We start from the raw sequence: 20303 nt of genomic DNA, 5'->3' as shown, positions 1-20303 counted from the left end.
TCAAAAAAACAAAAAAACAAAAAACAAAACCACCCTATTTGCAAGTCTAGTGATATTCCCAAAGAAATAACAGCATCCTACAAAGATTCAAAGATTCTCACAAAAGTGATGAATATTCTTAGACAAAAACACTGATATGGCAGGAACTGCTGGGAGCCTGGATCAAAGTGAGTAAGACCTACTCAGAGCCCAGAGAACACATTTTCTCTCTTTAGAGACCAAAAAAACCATTAGCAGTCAATCATTTTGGCAAGTAACTTTTGCTTAATAACAGTAATGCATTTTAACAGTCACGGGTGTGGGTTTTTTGTTTTTGTTTTTTTTTAAGTAAATAGGATGCCAGTGCTTTACAAAAAAGTGTAAGTGTCCATCACTAAAGACATTTTAGAGAGCCAAATGTCCTTATTCGTGGCCTACAAAACTGGCACTCACAGATTCCTCTGCAACATCCTCAACCACAACTGTGTAAAGAACATCTTATTGCTTTTTGAAATATTTTTACCTTTTGATCTTGTTTTCCACCTAATCCGGGCCTCTTTCCTAGTCCCAGAGAAGTCGCTCGGAGTTACTGTGCTTCTCACGGGTGGTCTCCCACCTCTATAAAGCACTCTGAGATCTTTGGATGAAAGGTGCGATACATCGTAAGTGCAAAATACATGTATTCAAGTTCTATACAGTACATCATTGGTCCAATAAAGTCATCATGTTTGGTTTCCCCACCTATTTCACTTACAGTAATGGGAGTCAAACAGAAATGACAGGGAAGGAGAGGAAAAAATAACCAACCTGGAATGAAGTCCAACCACTTTAATGTATGTAATTGAAATATATTCTACAGGCTATTTAATATATAAAAAGCAACATTAAAAGAATGTTGCTTTTTATACATACACAGATTAAGCACTCAAAATTGGCAAATACCGGAATTAAGGCTGCCTATCTTGCTTTCAGCCACGTTATCAACCTGGAACAAAATCAAACATTTTTGTCCTTACATGATCTCACACCTATGCCTTACCACACGATTCACAACAACGCACTACTCCAAGTGCCTTCTTTTAAAGGCACTCCTGTCTTGAGTGGAGCATGAGCATTGCTGAACTTAGCCATGTGCTCCTACAGAAGCTCCCAATGGGGAGCTGGGGCACAAATATTAATACCCCAACACACACTATTTTAAAGGGCAACTATGTGATTTCTTTTTAATTGTTTTTTTAAACACCACCACCATTTCATAGCAGCGATGTTGCTGTAGTTGTGATGGTCCAAACATACATGGGATGTGCATATAAGGGTGCTGCTGCCAAACATCTGTGTTTAAAGCGCTTATCTCTCCGCAGATACCAATTTGCCCAACTTAGGCGGATCAGAGCATAGTTTCAAAACCTAATACAAGCACCAACCCTCTGTTCTTCCCGATCACTGGAAAAGCTTCTCTTCCTGCAATTGCCAGCTTCATTTGTTATACAACTTCCAACTGTTGTAACAAATGCGACGAGTATACCATGGGGACAGTGTTTGCTATCTACAGTCCCAATTCACTCTCAGTACCAGCTATCTTGTGCACTATGTCAAAAGGACATCCTCAACACATGCAGAGAGTACTAGTCTATGGTTGCACCTTAATGCCCAGGCACATGGAGACTGAAGTCTAAGTTTTAAAGGCAGTTTTAATTCTGGCATTTTCCTTTAAACCTTTGAGCACTTTATTTCCTTTATTTAAGCAAAGGCAACCTATGGCTTCCTCCACTATATGTAGGGAGTTTTAGGAATAGGAGCAGCAACAGATACTTGTTCAGTTCTTTGTGGACATGTACTTACAGGTCACGCAGGTAAGTACTGCTTCTGCTACTACTATGCTAAATCCCCACATGAGGGAGGGAGGGCAAAAGCCTGTCCCATTGGTGCCTCTATTCCTTGGAGATGTTATTCTTCAGAAAACTTCATTCCACAAGTTTTACAGGTATCTAGTACATCAAAAATGTAAAAACAAAAGTGCCTTCCTCCTACTATTTTGAAAAGTAGTAGTACAGAGAATGAAATTTCGGGGGCAGCTACATGTGTGTGTTATACACAGAGCAGGTTGAAGCTCCCCTGTATGGAGCCCTGCTCTTCCTATGCTCTGTGCAGGCTTGTCTACTGGAACGGGCAGAACTAAGACTTCTCTAAGTTATGCCCAAGTAAAAAGGATCAAAAATTCAATTGTTGCACAGGATCATGGCCATGCCCATTTTCCTCTCATCTCACTGGCAAGAGCATGACTTAAGAATCTCCCCAAGTGGGATTGTTCAGGTGGGTTAGTTTTAATCTGATCCAGGTAAACTAGATGCTGCTGCTGGCACAGTACACACCAGCGACAACACCAGAATCTGGCTCAGGAGCTTAATGATGCTCAATCGGAGTAATACTCTGTTCTCTGCTGCTTACAAGTGTAACCCATCCTCAACCTTCCTGTAAACATCTGGCTTTGTAAAGGAGGATTCAGAAAAAAACGGGAAACTACTACATAGATCTTTTTCTTTGCAATACTAATCCCTACAGTGAAACATTCATAACTGCTCAGAGTAGAAATATGCTACATCAAAACTGTACCAGCAAGCAGAACCCCTGTAACAGCTGGAGAAGAGTTTGCAAATAAAATCAGAACTAAACAGCTAGCTTAAAAATATGCCACTGAACACATGAGAAAATAAATACAGTTGTCCTTTCTCTACAGTTTGGCAGACATTGGAATCAGTCCCATCCGCAGACTCTCCTCTTGTTGCTCCATGTTCCTGCTGCAATCTCAGCTTGCTTCCTCACTAAGGAATCGAACAAGCATGGATCTTCAGTCAGAGGAGCACCCGGTAAACTCCCTTTGACATTAATGAGAGCTAGGAACATGATCAAAAGCTTACCTGACGCAGGTACTCGATGCTTCTTAATTAAGCACCAAATATTAGACCAGAACAAGAAATATGCCCTCTTTCAATCTAAATTCTCATTACAAACCACTGTAGAAGCAATGACATCCACTTGAGATCATTATGAAAAGGCTAGCATACTTTAATGCCAAGAACTACACTGTATGATTGAGTGAACTGCAGGTCCATATAAAATACAGAAAGCATGGGACATTATGTCTACTCTCCTGGGAAGTATACACTGTTTGGATGGCAGACAAACTACCATGACGACAGGTTCCAAACTGAATAGCATTTCCCAGGGAATTATTTTACACTAAGTGCCACTGGTCCTTGGAACCAAACGTAATGTACAGTATATTAAAGCAAACACTAGCTCCACAGCTCGTGTTGGCCCATCTCTGCACTATATGAAGGAATCAAGTATTCAGACTCTTTACAACAGACTCCTTCCCTTTTTATACAAAGGAAAATAAAAACATAAGTTAAAACAGCAATAAATAAAACCACAGAACGTGTATGTCCTGGTCAGCCCCCTTTGTGCATTCCAATCAGACTGGAGAGCTTCTCACAGTGCTCAAGTTTCAGTGATTCTGCTTTCTGCTTTAATCGCTCATCTCTGTATAACTTGGCCAAATTTGACAAATCAGATTCTGAAAGATGAAAAGAAAAAATATTAGGACAAACTCTGTGAGCCTACTTTGAGTAACTGTTTCTCAATGCTTTATAATCCTCATGACATGCTTTCTCATTCACCTTATTTCAGTGATATTTGGCACGTTAAAAAACCTTCTTTAATGAGAGGCCATGAGGCTTAACCAAGCTAGCTACCTAAGAAAACAGTATTTTCATAACTGCTTGAAAATTCAAACAATTAAAATAACTCAGTTAAAATAATCCAAACACACTACCAGTAAAATGGAACAACTGCTGAAAACAAAAATGAAACTGATCACTCTATCATTGACTACAAAGAAAAACTATAAATACATATCCTAGCAGAAGTCACATGAGATATAAAACTCTGCATTAATAATCTAAAAATAAGTAATTATCTTAAAATATATGTATATATTTAAAGTAACTATGCATAAAAGAGGGCGAGTCGGATACTATTTGGCCTCCTAAACAGCAATTGTCTTAGATGACACCAATATTTACATTTGAATGACATCTCATCATGCATTAACCCTTACTGGTGTTAATGTATCACCAGGCACAGACTGATGGACATGACGGGCTGCTCTGTGCATATCAGTGGTGCTTAAATGAGAAGCCAGAAGGAAAGGAGAGCCTCATGACTACTTTTCCTGTTGTCTCCATGGGGTTCTGACAGCTGTTTGGAGTGTAATAAGCTAAGCAGGAATTACCACACATACAGAAACACCATAGCTCTCCCTGCCCACATCCACTGAGAAATGCAATTCTTCCGGCAGATCCAGTCTGCAAGGGCCCAGAATACCCATCCAAATACAACTTCGAAGGAACATTTTAGAGTGCAGAATTGTACTTTAAGCTGTATGGCTTTTTTTTTTTTTTTTTGATCTTGTGCTTCTTAAAATTCAAGCTCTCTCTGACAAGAGGTAAGGCATTATATATATATATTTATATTATATATTATATTTTTTTGGTAATGATTATAGGAAGGTGAGCAGCTAGATCAGGGACTTGTCTGAAAAGGCTGTGTGTGTGCCCTTTCATTAACAATACAGCCTCAAGTGTACTCCACTTATTTTTTTTCTTCTCAAAAGCAACATAAGTAACTGAAAGAAACCTACTGTTTGAATGTAACTCAGAGAAGTTTCTTTTGCTGATTAGTTAAGGATTTCTTAATATAGCTTTCTCCCTAAAGAATAATTTAGATACAGGATTAGATGCACCTATGAGAATAGCAGTAATTCATTTCTGAAAAGGTCAAAATTTCCCTAAGCACAAGCTACCTGTTGACATTCAATTTTTCTAAGAGCTTTTATACATCTTTCAAGTCCCTTATTTCAAGTTCATCATTCAGAGTGCAAAGAACAGCTCAACAGGACAAGCAATAGGACATCCCAACAGAACCTTTCCAGACATAGGTCCTCTGTCCCACTGAAATTTAAAGGCATTTGACCCTCTATTTATTGAAAAGCTTTATAAACTGACAAGCACGAACATTTTATTTTAGATCAGGAACCAGTCTTCCAGTTCTTATAACTAAAATACCACTCAAGTAGAGTGCAGACAAGGTAGACACAGCCTTGACAAGCCTTCAGCAAAACAGGACTCAGGCAATTGCCTTTAAGTCCAAGAGGCCTGGAATACTGCAATGAAGAATCTCAGTTTACAGTTACTTTCTCATATTTTTCAATTTTTCCCACACATAATTGTTCCTTCATCCTTATTTGACTGAACCTTTTCTCTTTAAGGAACTCTTTGTGCTTCAGAGCTCTTTGCAGAGCTCAGTCTCGCTTCCCAACTGTGCTACCACAACTGAACAATCATTTGTATTTGTAGATCTGGGACCTGCCTTCTGTGTTGAACTGCATCAAAGATTTCAGGAGACCACCAAAAAACATAGTGTAAGCAGCTTTTATACTCTATTCTGTTGTGAAGGGAGAAACATTGTCTACAGTAGCAGTATAAAAATCACGGGCTGAACAAAATACTGAAGTATTAGTTACTTTTGAAGTTTTCAGTAAGACAGCTGGACATCAGGTAACATTTTAAAAATCATCAAATCAATGGCTGTAAATCTAACATTTTGCTGGTGCTGAGGAGAAATGCAGCTCCAGTAATAAAACAAATACACTGTTAATAGACATTCAACTGACAGGAAAAAAAAGCTGACCACATGAAGTTAAACGCTTAAGAAAGAATTAACGGACCAAAGGTATGAAACAACAGCTGATTAAGAAGTGTCTCAAGGCCTCCAGAGAACTTTTTCACCATCACTCCATCTAGTACTCAAAGTTTATTTTTACAAACTTAGCTGTACTAAACTTAGCACAGTCTCAGCTGTATTCATTACTGGCTTGCTGGCCCAGATGGCAATCATTCTGAAAACGTTTCTTTCAATTACAGTGGTATCCTCAGGCTACTGCTAATTGTGGACGTTGCAAGTGCATTTGCAGATGTGTGACTAATATATACAACAGTTAATTTGGTGAGCATGTATTTCTGCTTCTCAGTTAACTTAGCACTGAAGTGACAATGTCATCAAAGGTTCATTTGCTCGATACACAGGATTTTTGAGAGCTGCATTCCTTCACGTCATTACATGTGGATTATACAGGATGTAAAAATAGAAACCTGCATCTGGTGGCCTGCATGAAGCACTCTGCTGTGTAAGGACACATTTACCAGCATAGTCAGTGGCATGAAAATCAGCTGAGGACATAGCTCCAGTGAAGAAGCAGCCTTTGCTGTCTTGTGAGACATGCAGAACTGCTGGATGCTACAACCCCTGATGTGCACGCACTCTGTGGCCACCGCTGCCAGCAGCTGCTGCGTTCACTGTCCCTCTCTGCCTCTCCATGCAGTTGTACAGACACAGATGTTCTCACCCGTTGCCATCCCTAGTGAGGGCTTCTCTTTGGCACATACCATCACTGTGTGCACATGACAAATGAAGCAACTTGGGCTGAAAGTTTTAAAATGTAAAAATCTGAAGAGGAGCATTATTTGCAGGCATTACTTGGCATTTGATGCTGGATCATTTCCCTCTGACTCTCAGCCCCTTTTAGACTTGCAAACCCTGCTTCCCTTTTTAGGGCAGGGCACTCTTCAGCTCAAAGCCTACATGAAAGAGACAACATAGCAACTTTTAGTAGCACTAGCTCAATTACCAGGGTTATTCTCCAGATTTATGCTTATTAACAGCCATATTGTACCTAGAGACTGCTACTGCCAGCTGCAGATGCTCAGAGATCACAAGTCAAATACACCAAAAATTAAGGGATTGTTTGGATCTTTCTGGTTTTATGTTTTGGGTTCTTTTACTTTTAAAACAGGGTCTACATTTGTGTATTTCTCTTTAAAAGCATGATTGCTAGTTTTAATGTAAAATAAACTGTCTCTAGGTGAAAACAAAAATACTCTTCTCATCAAAAACTTGCAAATAGTTTGGAGTCAGGAACACTATTGTTACCTCTTGCATTGGATTAAGCAAATCTTATTTAGACAAGGCACATACTACCATGTTTATGCTATAATGATTGTAGAAAAACTGCAAACAAGTGCAGTCAGTTTTTAATAGTGTGCTGAGGAATGTTTTTACACAGAGCAATTTAAAAAGCCCTACTTGTGTGTGCAAGCAGCTTACCTCCTATAATTATAATATTTACACAGAAAACAACTTCTTCCAATTTCCTTCATGCACAGCAGTATTTTGTGTTTACTCATTTTAAGGTGATGAGTAGTTTAGCTGAAAAATGTCAGTCACAACATCCCAACTTCAGCTAGTCTTTGTAATCTGATTTCTGTGATTTTTGCAGGGTTCTGAAAGTGGGAATATTCCATTTTCGATGGTATGCTAAGATAGCAATTAACAAATAATGCAATAAGGGTTTAACACACATGCCTCTGTATGTTCAACTGATGGCATTAGAACTGACACGAGAATAATGATTTTTGAACGCTCGGATTTGTGTGTTCTCACTTTCTGCATTCAAGTCTTGTTTTTAAAAGACAGTCTTGACTATGGTGAAACACATCATCTCTAAAGCAACTAAAGATAGAAAATGCAAATAAGTGCATTAAATAACCACAAAGTACCCTCTCTGAAAACTGATACCAGTAACACAGTCTACTGCAAGATTTCCAAAAAACACCTGAAAAAGCTATGAACTCTCCTTCTCAGGAAATTTTGAAGAAAAAGTTAGATAAATTTCTCACAGAGATAGTCCAAGGCATATATGCTTCTTCCTCAGTGAAGGAAGGGTGGAACAGGTGATCCCTCAAGATCTTTTCTAGCCCTAATAATCTGTCAGAGATAAACAAGTGTGGTGGATTATACGTTTAAAACATCATCAACTAAGAGTTATTCAAGCATTAAAAACTCAGTGGAAAAAAACATCTCAAATGGTGAAATCCACTTTCCACTTCTCTCTCAGAATCACCTAAAATGAACTTTGACAGACTCTTAAGAATAACAAATTCAGTGTTAAGACCAGATGTGAGTGCAAGGTTTTTTAAGAAGTTACATGCTTCGGAAAATAAGGCTAGAAATGGCAGTGCTTTGCAAAGCATAGCCATGATGCAACTACTGATGGGTTGTACACACACCTATAACAAAGATAACTTACTTTGCTGTTTCTCCTTCCAGCAGCTGGTCTGAATATAGTCTATGTAATCTTTTTCAACAGTTTTTTCTAGCTCTTGAAGCTCCACACCTTGATAATTCTTTTCAAAGTTTTTATCAACATAGTAAGGCACCTGCAAGTTCTCTGTTTCTCTACTAATAACATGGCCTATGGACCTGTGAAAACAGCACAGAGAAAGAGATTTTTAAGCAGCTCAAATATAAAAGAAAAAAAAAATCAAGAGATGTTTCCCCATAGTAGTATTTCCAGCAGAAGATATTTACAACTTCTCCTCTGCAGTAACTTTCTGCAGGACTATAGCTCCCTCAACCATCTAAGAAGGCAATTACAAGTCTCAGGCAGAGCAACCTTCGCTACAAACAGAATTCACTCAAAAAAAACATGGTGAAAATATCTAATAGAGATATCTACAGAGACCGGATTCAGAGTTACACTGTCCTTTCCAAATTCTGTGTTTGTTCTCAACAGCTCAGTCAAGACACTTCCAATGCATAAGAGCAAATTTTATCTATAAAAAGCAGCTCTACACACTTTATTCTGTTTATTGGTAATTTCTGGCAAGCTATGTACAGAAATCCATGGAAAATGATGACAAATATAGAGATTATAGGAAAGGCACATGGCCCGATATTGCTTACGGTACAGTGCAATTAGACGTGTTTTTTCCCCCAACTTCTGGATTCTTTAGTAGCAATAGGAATTTGCAGGGGAGATTCTCGTTGCACTTCCTTTTAGGGTTTTATAAGCATCAAATAAGCAAAGTGGCAGATGGATTATCCCAAAGTATATCCTGCATGTAGAACCAGCCACTCTGACTCAGTCACTGGATTAAACTATTCTCTTCTACTGAATTTCCTTGTTTGAGCAAAGATATCCAGGCATTTTTCAAAACACTGCTCAGAGAAAGAGGCAGGCAGCCAAAAAGCAAAGGTTACACTCTATCCAATGGAACTCAGTTTGCCCCTCCATCTTCTGTTTGATGGACTCTCTTCCTTCTCTCTCACTATGTTGCAGGAGTGTACGCTCTTTTTTTATAAAAAGTGTTTTTTTTAGCAGGGTGGTTCTTCAAGGATATGATTTAGAGAAACAGCATCTGTAACGCTGCTTAGGGGCAGCGTGAGACATTTCGCTTGGGACTGGTAGATCTCAAAAGACAGGCTGAAAAAGATGTTGTGTTATTAGGCTAGGCCTACACAACGACATCTTGTGGTCAAAACAATAAATTGCGCTGGACCAGTTAAACTGGATGACAGTGGACGGCATACGGGCCTAAACCTAGATAGCTTTGCCCCTCAAAGTGGGCAAGGAGAGTTTTCAGAGCACTCTGCTTACTGCTGTTGGTGGCCTACTAGAGCAGGCCCCTACCCTGCGGTCCTTCAACAGCTGCCAACTCCCACCCCTATCTCAGTAAGAGCCAGGGAAGATGATTAAACTGGTCAGCCCTCTCCCACCGAAAAAGCTTCTGCATGCTTCCCTCCTCCCAGCATTGGATGCTGAAGAGAGGCGCACAAACTCAGATTGCAACAGTCCTGGCATTCCTTCTGCTTCCAGAGCTGACCAATTCAGTTTGCTCTTGGCAAACCTGGGGATTCTGCTCCTTTGCAGATGTTGAATGAGGGCACTTGAAATCTAATGATTCATGGAGCTCTGCAATTCTTCCAGTGGAATTCAGGTCCCAGTGCAGATAATTAACACTGCAAACAACAGGTCTGATTTCTTAATTACTTTACAGGGAACCTCAGAAGTTGTCCACAGATCCTTTGAGAAGGCAGACAAGAGGCTGATAACTACTGTAGCTGAGCTATACCCACATTCCTGCTACTATGCCACTCTGCAAAATTACTTCACAGCAGTTGGGAGAGCTCTCTGGCTCCATGCCTCTGTTTGTTCAGTACAGAGCACAGTAAAGCTCGCCATAGCTAATTTCATAATGATAATGCCTAGGAAAACTTGTCAATACAAAGGGATGGTGGGTATTTCCTTATTTACAAATTGATAACACTTTCTACAAAGAGGAGAACTGAACAGTAACATGCATTTTTCGGTCAAGTCTAATTTTATCTCCTTAACATAAGCACTGAAGACCAGAAAAATTAGTTTTTAAATGACTTACGATTTGTAAAATAGACTGTAGGGTGGGTTAGTTGCCATCAGCTGAGTTATAACGGACACTATTATTATTATGAAAACTGGCATCAACTGAATAAATGCAGAATATGAGTTCTGAAAAGGACAACAACAATTAGCAGACAAGAAAAGATACAGGTGGAAAAGGATATATTTGTTCACAGAAGCCAGGCTATGATAGGCAGATCAACAATGTATCAAAGGTAAACTGAAAAGAAAAAAGAGGAAGTACTTTTGAATTTTGAGAGGGATGGCATCTGAATTTTAAAATAACCTTTATTAATAATCTTAGAAAACTCCTTAAAGCCATTTTCTTCTAATTGCATTTTCATGACAATTCTTTAACCTGCAGCTTCCTCCACAAGGCAATAGATGCCTACAGCGCTGTCACATGACCAGCTGACAATCCAAACTGAAGAAACACTTTGCAATCCTTATCTGTGCTCATGGCTTTCTTTGCAGTTTCTAAAATTTACTACATGTATTTTTAAAACCCTAATTTCTGCACAATCACTGGATAAAACCACTTAAATGTAAAGGTTTAAGACACCAGAGGCAGAATGCAGGCATTTGGGTTTCTTCTGTTTGCGTGAATTTAGTAAAGCAAAAGAGTGGGGAAAAAAGCTCTAAAGACCAAAGATTTCTGCTAGTCATGGAACAAAAACCGACCCTTACTTCTGCTCTTCATTTTATTTTTAAACTGCCCTTCTGAAATTCCTTTTCTAACCAGGAGCAAAATAAAATACACAGCTATTCAGGCTTTCCTTTCTGTCCTGGGATGGCAACAAGGACACCTGATTTGCAGTAGGCGGGATCTATTTGCCAGTGCTTAGCTGTCTGAAAACTTACGGTCTTAAGTCCATCATCTCATCTCAGTTCTTTTCAGAGCTTGTGTTTAAGGAACTCACAGGGAAGAAATTATCTCCCCTGGAGAAAGATCTTGTTAGGTTAGATGAACTTCCTCCGGAGGAGTATTTTCCCAAAAGTAGGTGGCATGTGTGTATGCATGTGCATGTAGCAACAAATAACACAGTGTGTCTCAGCTGGTAGGACTACATCCCTGGACTGGATAAAGCCTGTGCAGCACCGGGGCAGAAACTGTGTGCCAGTTTACTGAAGGACTGAATACACCATGAGGACAAGCCAGTACTTCCATATTAAATATCAGTCCACATTTGGACTAATAGCTGTTGGATTACCAAACCATTAGAACTTGCAAAAGAACAAGCACCAGCACAAAACTTTATGACAGAAGCTCTAGGGCCTGTGACCCTAATAGTATAATGTATTTTGAAGGTAGGGATTAGTAAGAGACAATAATGTGGTTATTTTTGAAATCATCCACCGTGGTTACAGCATTGCTGACATGCATGGAAATGTTCGTATTGACTTCAGATGTATAAGTGAAACCCTCACCCTGCTGACACATTTAAGCCCACAGACCCCTTCTCCTGGCTACCTGTGGCCTGTTTTCTGCCTCTTCTTGCTCCTGTGTCCATGCTCTCTCATTTCGGTGCCGCCGTGGATAATAGTGAGCATCTCTAGCTACATTTGAGAACATATGGATATTTCCTGATAAAAGAAACCAAGACGGAGTCATGATTTTCATCCAATTGCTGGTACTTACCTGTATTTCTCAGTTTCTGGTTGATTATCCAGACTTCTGCTGCATAGACTGAATTAAGCATGAGACCTCAGATTGAAAAGGGCAAATGCACTTTAGATTTAAATACCAAAATAATATGTCATTCCAAAAAGTGTTCCAGGGAAATTGTAAAATTTGCTCCAAGACCATCTGAATTTACATCAAACTGCAGAAGCTTGCTATAATTTTTATTATTGTAGGTCATACTAGTATTAGTTTTATCATATCCATTTTCAAGAATATAGTTTGTGTTGCATCCCCAGGATTTAAGCAGGAAAATTATTTTGCTTCAAACGCAGTCCATGAATTATGCTTCCCATAATTACTAAATATGCTCTATACATTCCTACTTTCTCTTCCTTCAAGCTTTTAATATGTTCATTCACTTAATGATTTTATAACGAGGAAAGTTTTTTTTTTTTTTTTTAAGAGAAAGTACAGTTCAGGCTTTCCTTTCTTGCACACTGAATGTAGCTGATTTTTAAAATTTCTAAAATGAGGAAAGAATTGCAAATACTGATTTCATTTGAAGCTTAAACTCTGACTATCCCATCATATGAATATCTTAATAATAGCTATGCCCTCCTCTTTTGCAATTCAGAATTTCTTTGTAATAGAGAATTGAAATCTACAGCCTTATGACAACAGAAATGCAAATCTATTTTTAAGCCTTGGGAAAAATGACACAGCATTTTATGCTCTTACAGCATCCTTTATCTGACTTTCTCAAAGAATTTTGCAAGTACTGTCAAATTATTGTTGTGTCAAGAAACTCGGGGGAGAAAAGTAACCTTTCCTATTGTGTAAAAATACTTGTTTCTTTGCTTGTTTAATGACTATATCAGGGGTCTAAGCATGTTTGCAATCAGAGGTCCAACTGTATTAGCATTCTAACAAATTACAGCAGGCAGCCAAACAATGCTAAGGAAAAAGAAAGTTTCTTTCTATCATCTAATGTTGCTCAGACAATATTTTATAAAGCTGTGAAAAAAACAGAAGTGAGTGCGGGAGGGTGGGAGTGGATTTTGCAGAGTGCCTAGAAAAAAATTTCCCAAGTCCTAAGTTTCTCACAGAATTTCTGACAGCAGTTTCTTTCCTTCTATGCACACTCCTATGAGGAGGGAGTCCAACTTGTAGCCTCTACCAATTAGAATTGCAACAGCATGCCATGCAGAGTGTGCCCTTTTAGACTTATAAGCTGACATTTATACAGATACAAATTTTGATACTTTTTTCACTGAATTTCCACAGAAAAATGTAGGGTAAAAGCATATCAACAAAAATCCACAAGCATGTCCATAAGCTATTTAAACAAGTTTAACCCAACACCAACATTTTTCATTGAGAGTTCCAGAAAGCCTTGTGATAGCAAGGTGTCACGAAAGAAACAACAGCACAACACCGTAGCTCAACACAAACTTCAGCGTACACACACAAAGTCCTATTTCACTTTATGTCAGTTTAAAAAATATTCTCTTTATATTACCCCTCTGGGCACCCTCTTACTAGTAATTCTCTTGCTAAGTAGAAATTGCGTGGACTTTGCCTACTTGGAAAACTACTGAACTGATTTTCAATAATTAAAAAGTCACTTTTAGGTTACAAAAATGTACATAAATTCAGACCCAAGCACTTTGGGGGAGGAAAATACTGTTTACTACTAATTACTATTACTATGAAAGTCTCTTTTTTTTGTTCTTTGCCACAGCGATAAAAATTTTCTTGTACTTCTTCATGTCATTCTATCTGCTAGACCTGCCATCCCTAGTACCCAAATTCCTCCTGCAGTTTGTCAGCTACACAATTTTCTGTCCTCAGCTCCAAGTGCCCCCACTGCCAGCAGCAACACTGCAGCCACATTCCACCAGAGGCCACGTCTCATTAGTGGCCGTAGGGACTGGCATATGCAGGTGCAGCTTCTTGCAAGTTCAGAGGCAATGATGTCAGGCTGAGTTTGGCCCATATTGCGCATTTACTAGTAACACTTTTAAAACAATTTGAGATCCCCTTAGCTGCAAGATGCTATCACACAGACTGAGGTTATGAGGTGCTAGTAAGTAATTACCTGTATCATCTTGCTTAAGGTCTTAGTAATTGGCACGCGTGTTGGTTTATACTACACCTTGGAGGCGTGAAACAGTACGCAAGAGCGCTAAAGCGATTTGTCAAAGACTGCTGAACAAAAATACTGGCAAGGAAGATGCTTGGAGCTCACCATACCTTTCAGAGGCATTTTTAATCCAAACCGGCATTCCATTAATCATGCGACATCTTGCCATTTTTACTGCAAACCCAAAAGCCAAGGTTGGACTGAGACATGCATAGAGCTGCTACAGCTACAGACTACTATTCTGCCTAACCAGCAACAGACAAAGTGATGCCTGTCAGTGAAGGCTAAGTTAAAAAGTTTTAATTTCTTTATGGTACGCAAACTGGCGCAAACCAGAAGAACTCATATGCATTTCTGGTTACAGGGGCACTGGGACCACAATGCCAGGAACTGCTGCCATTGTGTGCTGAACACAGTAAAACACCATGAGCGAAGATACCTCTGATCCCTTCCCATTCCCTTTTAATCCCCAACCCCCGCCCAAAAGAAACACTCTGGCTTCAGACAATAGACAACAGGGAATGAGAAAAAGTAGTCAGCTACAGCTGGTGTTAAAGTGTGGCTCACTCAAGAATCACACTGCTTAAACCCTTGCTGAGTTAAAGTGTTCCTATACCTAACCAGTTCTGTCAGAAATCCTCAAGAGAGGCTGGGAGGTCAGGAACTTGCCCCAGCAGCAGCAGCCATTACCCCACAGCTTTCTCTTGTAGCAGCACTCTTGGACAGCAAGACTGCTTTTTGAGTTTTTTCAAGGATACAGACTTATCCAAATCTTTATAAATAAATGATAGTAAAATCTTAATAAATAAAAGTTAAACTGTGCATTAAAGGAGATTCTCCAGGCATAAAAGCTAGGGAGGAAGAAAAGAGTAAATCCAAACAGGTTTTTGCTCTTTCCAGAGGTATAATCAACTCACTGAACAGTATCAAGAGAAGCTAAACTTCATTTATGGTTTAGTATCAGTTGCTTACATTTCAAGGACACCACAGACAGATACTAACCTGTAGGAAAGTGCCCTCCAAAAAAAACATTGAATATTTCTTCTGGTGTGATGTCTGCTTCAAATTCTGTGTAATAATCATAGTGCCTGGCCTGGCCAGTACTAACATTCTCTTGGTCACTTCCATATTCATCGTATCGTAGTCGTTTTTCAGGGTTGCTCAAAACTGCAAAAGCATTGCCTATTGCTGCAGAATGAATAAGAGAGATGTTACACATGCATATCATGCAATACCTCCAGATCTAGTGACTTTTACAAGCAGAGTAGCAAAAGGCCCAAACAGGCACAGAAGATTTGTGCTTTACCAAAAATTATCAAATTATTTTTGAAAACTACCTCTGCAAAAGACATGTTACAATAATGACATTATCTGTGATGGAACCTATTTCCTGCTATTACTGACAGCAGGAGGAAGACAAAATGTTAAAACATATGGAGAGAGTTCAAATACTTGAAAAATTAAGGCAAGAGAGTCCATTTCAGAAGTCTGTCAAGAGACCGAGAACTTAACTTTTTATCACATTAAACTAAATACTGACATGGAATGAGAAGCACATCTCCAAATACAATATAGCTAATACAAAGTTAATAGCTGCAAAGGTTGATTAAGATGCAGAACCATATTCCAAGTTTTTTTTGTCAGTGGAGATGGTGAAGCTATACCAGCATATTTATTTTACCGTGAACCAGTAGTTTGTTTAGTTCCTCTTCTTCCTTGGTCTTTGAAAGAGCACAACTGTAAGTGCGTTTATGCAGAAATGCAACCCTAACACAAGAATAAAGAAAAACCCCTCACAAAATCCTTATTCTAATATATGATGAATGTAAACCTTGCTTTCCTAGATCTGCCTTACAATTCTGCTGTGTATAGCTGCAACATAGCAAGGGGAAGGCGAAAGACGTGTAATTACAAGTTTAGATGCTAATGTTGATACAGATTTAAACTGCAACATTACTGAAAAATCCAGAGTATTAGACTAAAATTTCACAGCTTTGCACGACTTTTTTTTTAATTATGACATAGAGCTGTTACTGATTGCACAACAACATGCTCTCCTATATGGCCAATGCTATTTCCAAGCGTCATGTTGAAGCAGCAGTGGTATCTAGGAATGAGATTGGGATGTTTCTTCCTTTGCTTCTAACAGAAGTCTGTATTTTGCAAATTTGTCTTCAAAAGGCAAAGCTTGCTGAGCAGCTGCAGGATTTCCCAAAGATAACGCATGCCTGCCTAAAAAAAGGCCGGGTTACATGAGCTTGCCCGAAGCTTCCATATCAGGTGCAAAACTGAAAGCCTGAAGCAGCCCCTGCTTGTTTTAATCTTGCTTGGCTGGCGCCTCGCGTACCTTTAAAAGCCTCCGTTGCTCCAGGAGCCCGGTTCTTGTCAGGGTGAAATTTCAGGGCCAGCTTGCGGTAGGCTTTCTTCAGCTCCTCCTCGCTGGCGTCTCTCTCAACCCCCAGGATCTCGTAGTAATTCCGGCACCGCTTTATTCTGCAAACGAGCACCACAGCACCGTTACGCGCCCGCCTCCCTGCAGGCCCCGCCGGACCCGGGGCGGCCAGGCCGCGGGGGCCGCGGGCCCGGGGAGGGCCCCGCCGGCAGCAGGTCCCCCCTGCCCCGCGGGCAGCAGCGCCGCGCTCACCGCCGCACGCCATCCAGCTGCTCCGCCGTGTAGGTCATGGCGGCGGCGGGCCCCGCGGGGCAGCCCGGCCACCCTGCGCGCCGCTCACCGCCCGCTGCCCGCCCCCGCGCCGCCCGGGCCCCGCCGCGCCGCCATGTTGTGCACGGAGGCGGTGGCGGCGCTGGGGGGGCGGGGCGGGGTGGGGTGTTGTGGCGGCGCGGGGCCCTCTGGGTACGGGAGTCCTCCGCCGGGCGGCGGGCGGCGCGCCGGCCCTGCCGCGGACTACACTACCCAGAGGGCCTCGCGCGGCGGCGGGGAGGGGGCGGTGCGCCGGCCGCCGCCGCCGCGGGGTGCCATGGCGATGCGGGATGCAACGCAGGCGGCGCCTAGTGACGTCATAGCGGGGCTCCGTGACGTCACAGGCTGCTTCCTGGGGCGGGGCAGAGTGGTTGCAGGAGGCAGAGTGGAGCAGAGTGGGGGGGCTGAGTGCAGCCCCAGGTGCCTGCTGTCCCGTGAGAGGGAGCTGGGCCCTGCTGGCACCTGGTCCGCCATGCAGGCAGCCTCATGGAGCCCTGGGGATGCCCTGCTGCACCCGTGTGGGGCTCTGCGTCCGGCATGGGCTGTCCCCCCTGTCAGCAGGCCCCAGCGCCTTGGGGGGCCAGCAGCGCTGACCTCCTGGCCAGTCACCAGAGGTGTGTTCTTATGATCTTTTGCTACCGACAACAAAACTCCAAGCAGGATGATCCCTACATCTGTGTGAAGGGGAATGGAGTACGGGGTGGAGAGGAAGGCGCGTGGATTGCTTATATCCCCCTGGTGCCGCGGAGAAGCGGACATGGCTGTAGCATGGGGGGGAGCAATGCAGGCCTGCGCCGCTGTATCGAGAGACCCCGCAGTGACTGCGCCAGCTCTAGCGCTTAAAGCACCCATGCCTTTTTGCCTGGTAAGCCTGTGCTGCATGCAACAACAAACTTGCTTTTGGTGCCCCGAAAAGGCGATGCAGAGGGAAAATGTCAGCAGTCGCCCTGCAGGGTTTGGAAGATGATGCTGGTGGCTGTATTTGACAGAGCTTGGAGGCCCCCTGCGTGCTCGGGGAGGTGGCGGGATCAGTAACGTTCTGGTGGCCCCTTCAGGTGGTGCAGGCTGGTCACGCTTGGCCGCTACCTTTGCCAGAGTTGCTCAGGAGCCGTTTCCTCTCGCAGACCTCTGGCCTCATTCTGCGCTTGCAAAAGCTGGTTCTTGGCTGCGTATTCAAGCGATGGGTGGTTCATGGAAGCCAGCGATAAAAATATAAAGCCTTTTTTTGTTGTTGTTTTGTGCCTGAAAGGCTTTCTACGGCTAAGTGAGCGAAGGACATTAACTGCTGGAAAGCACACTAGTGAGAACATGCTAATTTGTCTTGTACATTTTGTCTTGTTTTCAGAAAAAGATCATGAAGGCCTGGTGCTGCTCTGGAAGCTGTGGGTGTTTTGTGGGGGCCGGGTCGCAGTCAGCTGGCTGTCTCTCTATGTCAGCATGTTACAGGCCAAACCACTGTGAGGTCAGTCCTGTAAATATAGAACAGTACGTTCAGGGAGTGATAGTGCTGTGTCGATACTGCAGACTTCTTTGTGCTGGCAGCACCTTTTCGGTAGGGTGACGGGGTTGTGGTCTCCAACCAGTGCTGTTAGAGTGGTAGAAACCTGGAGAAACGACTGTTCTGCATCTTCTGATCACACCTGGTAGCCCAGAGCTTGTGATTGGCACTCCCTCAGTTGGCTTGTATCTCAGTTCCTTACAGCTGGGCTCGTGCCACTGCATTCATCCATTAGTAATGCTGGCGCTTGTTTTCCCTGATACCATGTGCCAGTTAAAACTGGGCTAACGAGCTGTGGGAGAGAACCCATGGCGTGCCATGGCAGCTGATAGCGTGAGGGAATTAGAAGAACATCTACTACCAGCATGATGTGTAGGAACTGTGCTTGGTACATGCACGTACATGGCAGGGTCGAGATCTCTCTCTCATTTATGTGAGCAGTTGCCACTGGAAGCTGGGGGTTGCATCATTTCCACTGTTTATTTCAATTCAGGCTTCCTTCTGAGCAAGGTCAGAGTCAGAATTTTTGTTTGCTTTTGAATGTGGATCAGTTTTAGAGTGGAACAGCTTCTAGCTCTGTCAGGATCCTAGAGAGGATATGGGAAGAAGGACAAGGTAAGCCAGTGGGCTAAAAAACTTGGGAAGGGGAATATGTCAAGAGCAGGAGATGATGCTGAACAGCAGTCTAGATGGGTGAGAACAGAATAAAGGCCCTGAGCCCTACCTAGAGGTTATTTAAGGCATTAGTTACACTAATTTCAGCTGAGCAGAAAGGAATAATAGGAGGGCTCAGAGCTGGAGGAGAGAGTAAATGTCTTCATTGTAGATCTTGCTTAATGGTTCAGAGGAAAAAAAGCTACAGCAGTGATGAGATCTGAAGAACAGTCTTTTAGAGGTCAGTGTGACATGTCTGGAGGAGGGGAGACTAGTTAAAGCTTGGCATTCCCTGATATTCTTGGCACTGCAACTGCTCATGAGCTGTTTTAAGTCTGAGGAGCGCATCATAAAAACCTACTAGTGAGACTCTGCACCGAATCACAGGTTTGTGAGACCTGGAACTATTTGGACCCATCTAGCTGGGAAGTGAGGGGAACCCTTATGTGAGCTCACCAGTCTGGTGTGTTGGGCATGGAGGAAGAGAGAGTGGAGAGATGTCATGTTTTACTTTTCAGGAATTTTAGCAGAAAGCTTAATAGGCTATTTAAAAAATGAAGCTTACCTGGTGTATATGCTGAAGATAGAAAGCCTGTTTAGGATCTTAGCAAGACTTGTGAAAATGTTGCATTTATTATCCCATACACTTCATTGCCTGCTGCAAAACACAGCTAGCTTTAGAACTGCACGTTCCAGCAAACCTCTTTTATCCATCCTATAAAATTCAAGAAATTACTCTGATTGAACTGTGTAGGGGAGTGTGTGCAATGATGCATGTTTTGAATGCTGGGGTAAATAAAATCTGTTTTTCCTAGACTTCATGGTTTATCTTCAGGGTTGACAGATTTTGCTGTTCATCTTAGGAGAAGTCAGTATCTCACTGTGGTGCTGCCTGTTAAGTGAGGTGCTTTGAAAGTCTGTCTTGACTTTGGAGCTGGTGAAGTTTGTTGTGGTGAAGATAGGTAGAGAGGAAGATAGTTGTGGAGTTAGGGCTTCAGTATATTACACTACTGAATAAGGCAGCTGAGGCCTCCAAAACCACCTAATAGAGCTAGCTTCAGGTTTCTATCCCAGTCACATGGGAACTGCGTATTGATGTCTCCATCCTCCATAGCTCCATCATAGTTCAGCTTATGAGGATGTATTTGCTGCTGGTGACTTAAGTGGCTGGAAGCTAAGGTTCAGCCAGCTTAGGTCTTGAACCAGCTGGGTCCAGGTGTGAGCCATTGCTCTGCGCAATGCCTAGCAGGGGACTGTGTCTTTGTTATTGTAGTGACTTGGGGACACATTCATGGTTCTTGGTGCTGCAGTAAGGCAGACTGCTCAGACTGAACTGCTGCACAGGGCGTCTGCTTTTTTTGGTGC

General features: G+C 42.0%; 2 protein-coding genes across 4 annotated transcripts in view; one reads left to right on the top strand and one right to left on the bottom strand.

Annotated features, from left to right (window-relative positions):
• Positions 1-641: 641 nt before the first annotated feature.
• DNAJC18 (DnaJ heat shock protein family (Hsp40) member C18) lies at positions 642-16913 on the bottom strand. The gene is made up of 7 exons (XM_064520796.1): positions 16730-16913; positions 16433-16578; positions 15088-15273; positions 11790-11902; positions 10317-10426; positions 8186-8358; positions 642-3556 (listed from the first exon to the last, which is right to left on the bottom strand). The coding sequence occupies exons 1-7, from the start codon at positions 16765-16767 to the stop codon at positions 3432-3434; spliced, it is 891 nt and encodes a 296-aa protein (XP_064376866.1). The 5' UTR covers positions 16768-16913; the 3' UTR covers positions 642-3431.
• A 221-nt stretch (positions 16914-17134) lies between these two features.
• The window catches only part of SMIM33 (small integral membrane protein 33), a 34550-nt gene continuing 31381 nt past the window's right edge, over positions 17135-20303 (top strand). The window contains exon 1 of one of the 3 annotated variants that reach the window (XM_064520798.1): positions 17135-17400. The gene's annotated coding sequence lies outside the window, so the exon portion shown is untranslated. Of the gene's footprint in view, positions 17652-18812; positions 18900-20303 lie in introns of those variants that run through there. The other 2 variants (XM_064520797.1, XM_064520799.1) reach the window with 2 other exon arrangements.

Source organism: Dromaius novaehollandiae, chromosome 15, assembly GCF_036370855.1.
Source record: "Dromaius novaehollandiae isolate bDroNov1 chromosome 15, bDroNov1.hap1, whole genome shotgun sequence".
NCBI lineage: Eukaryota > Metazoa > Chordata > Aves > Casuariiformes > Dromaiidae > Dromaius > Dromaius novaehollandiae.
This window is presented reverse-complemented; position numbering and strand designations above follow the sequence as displayed.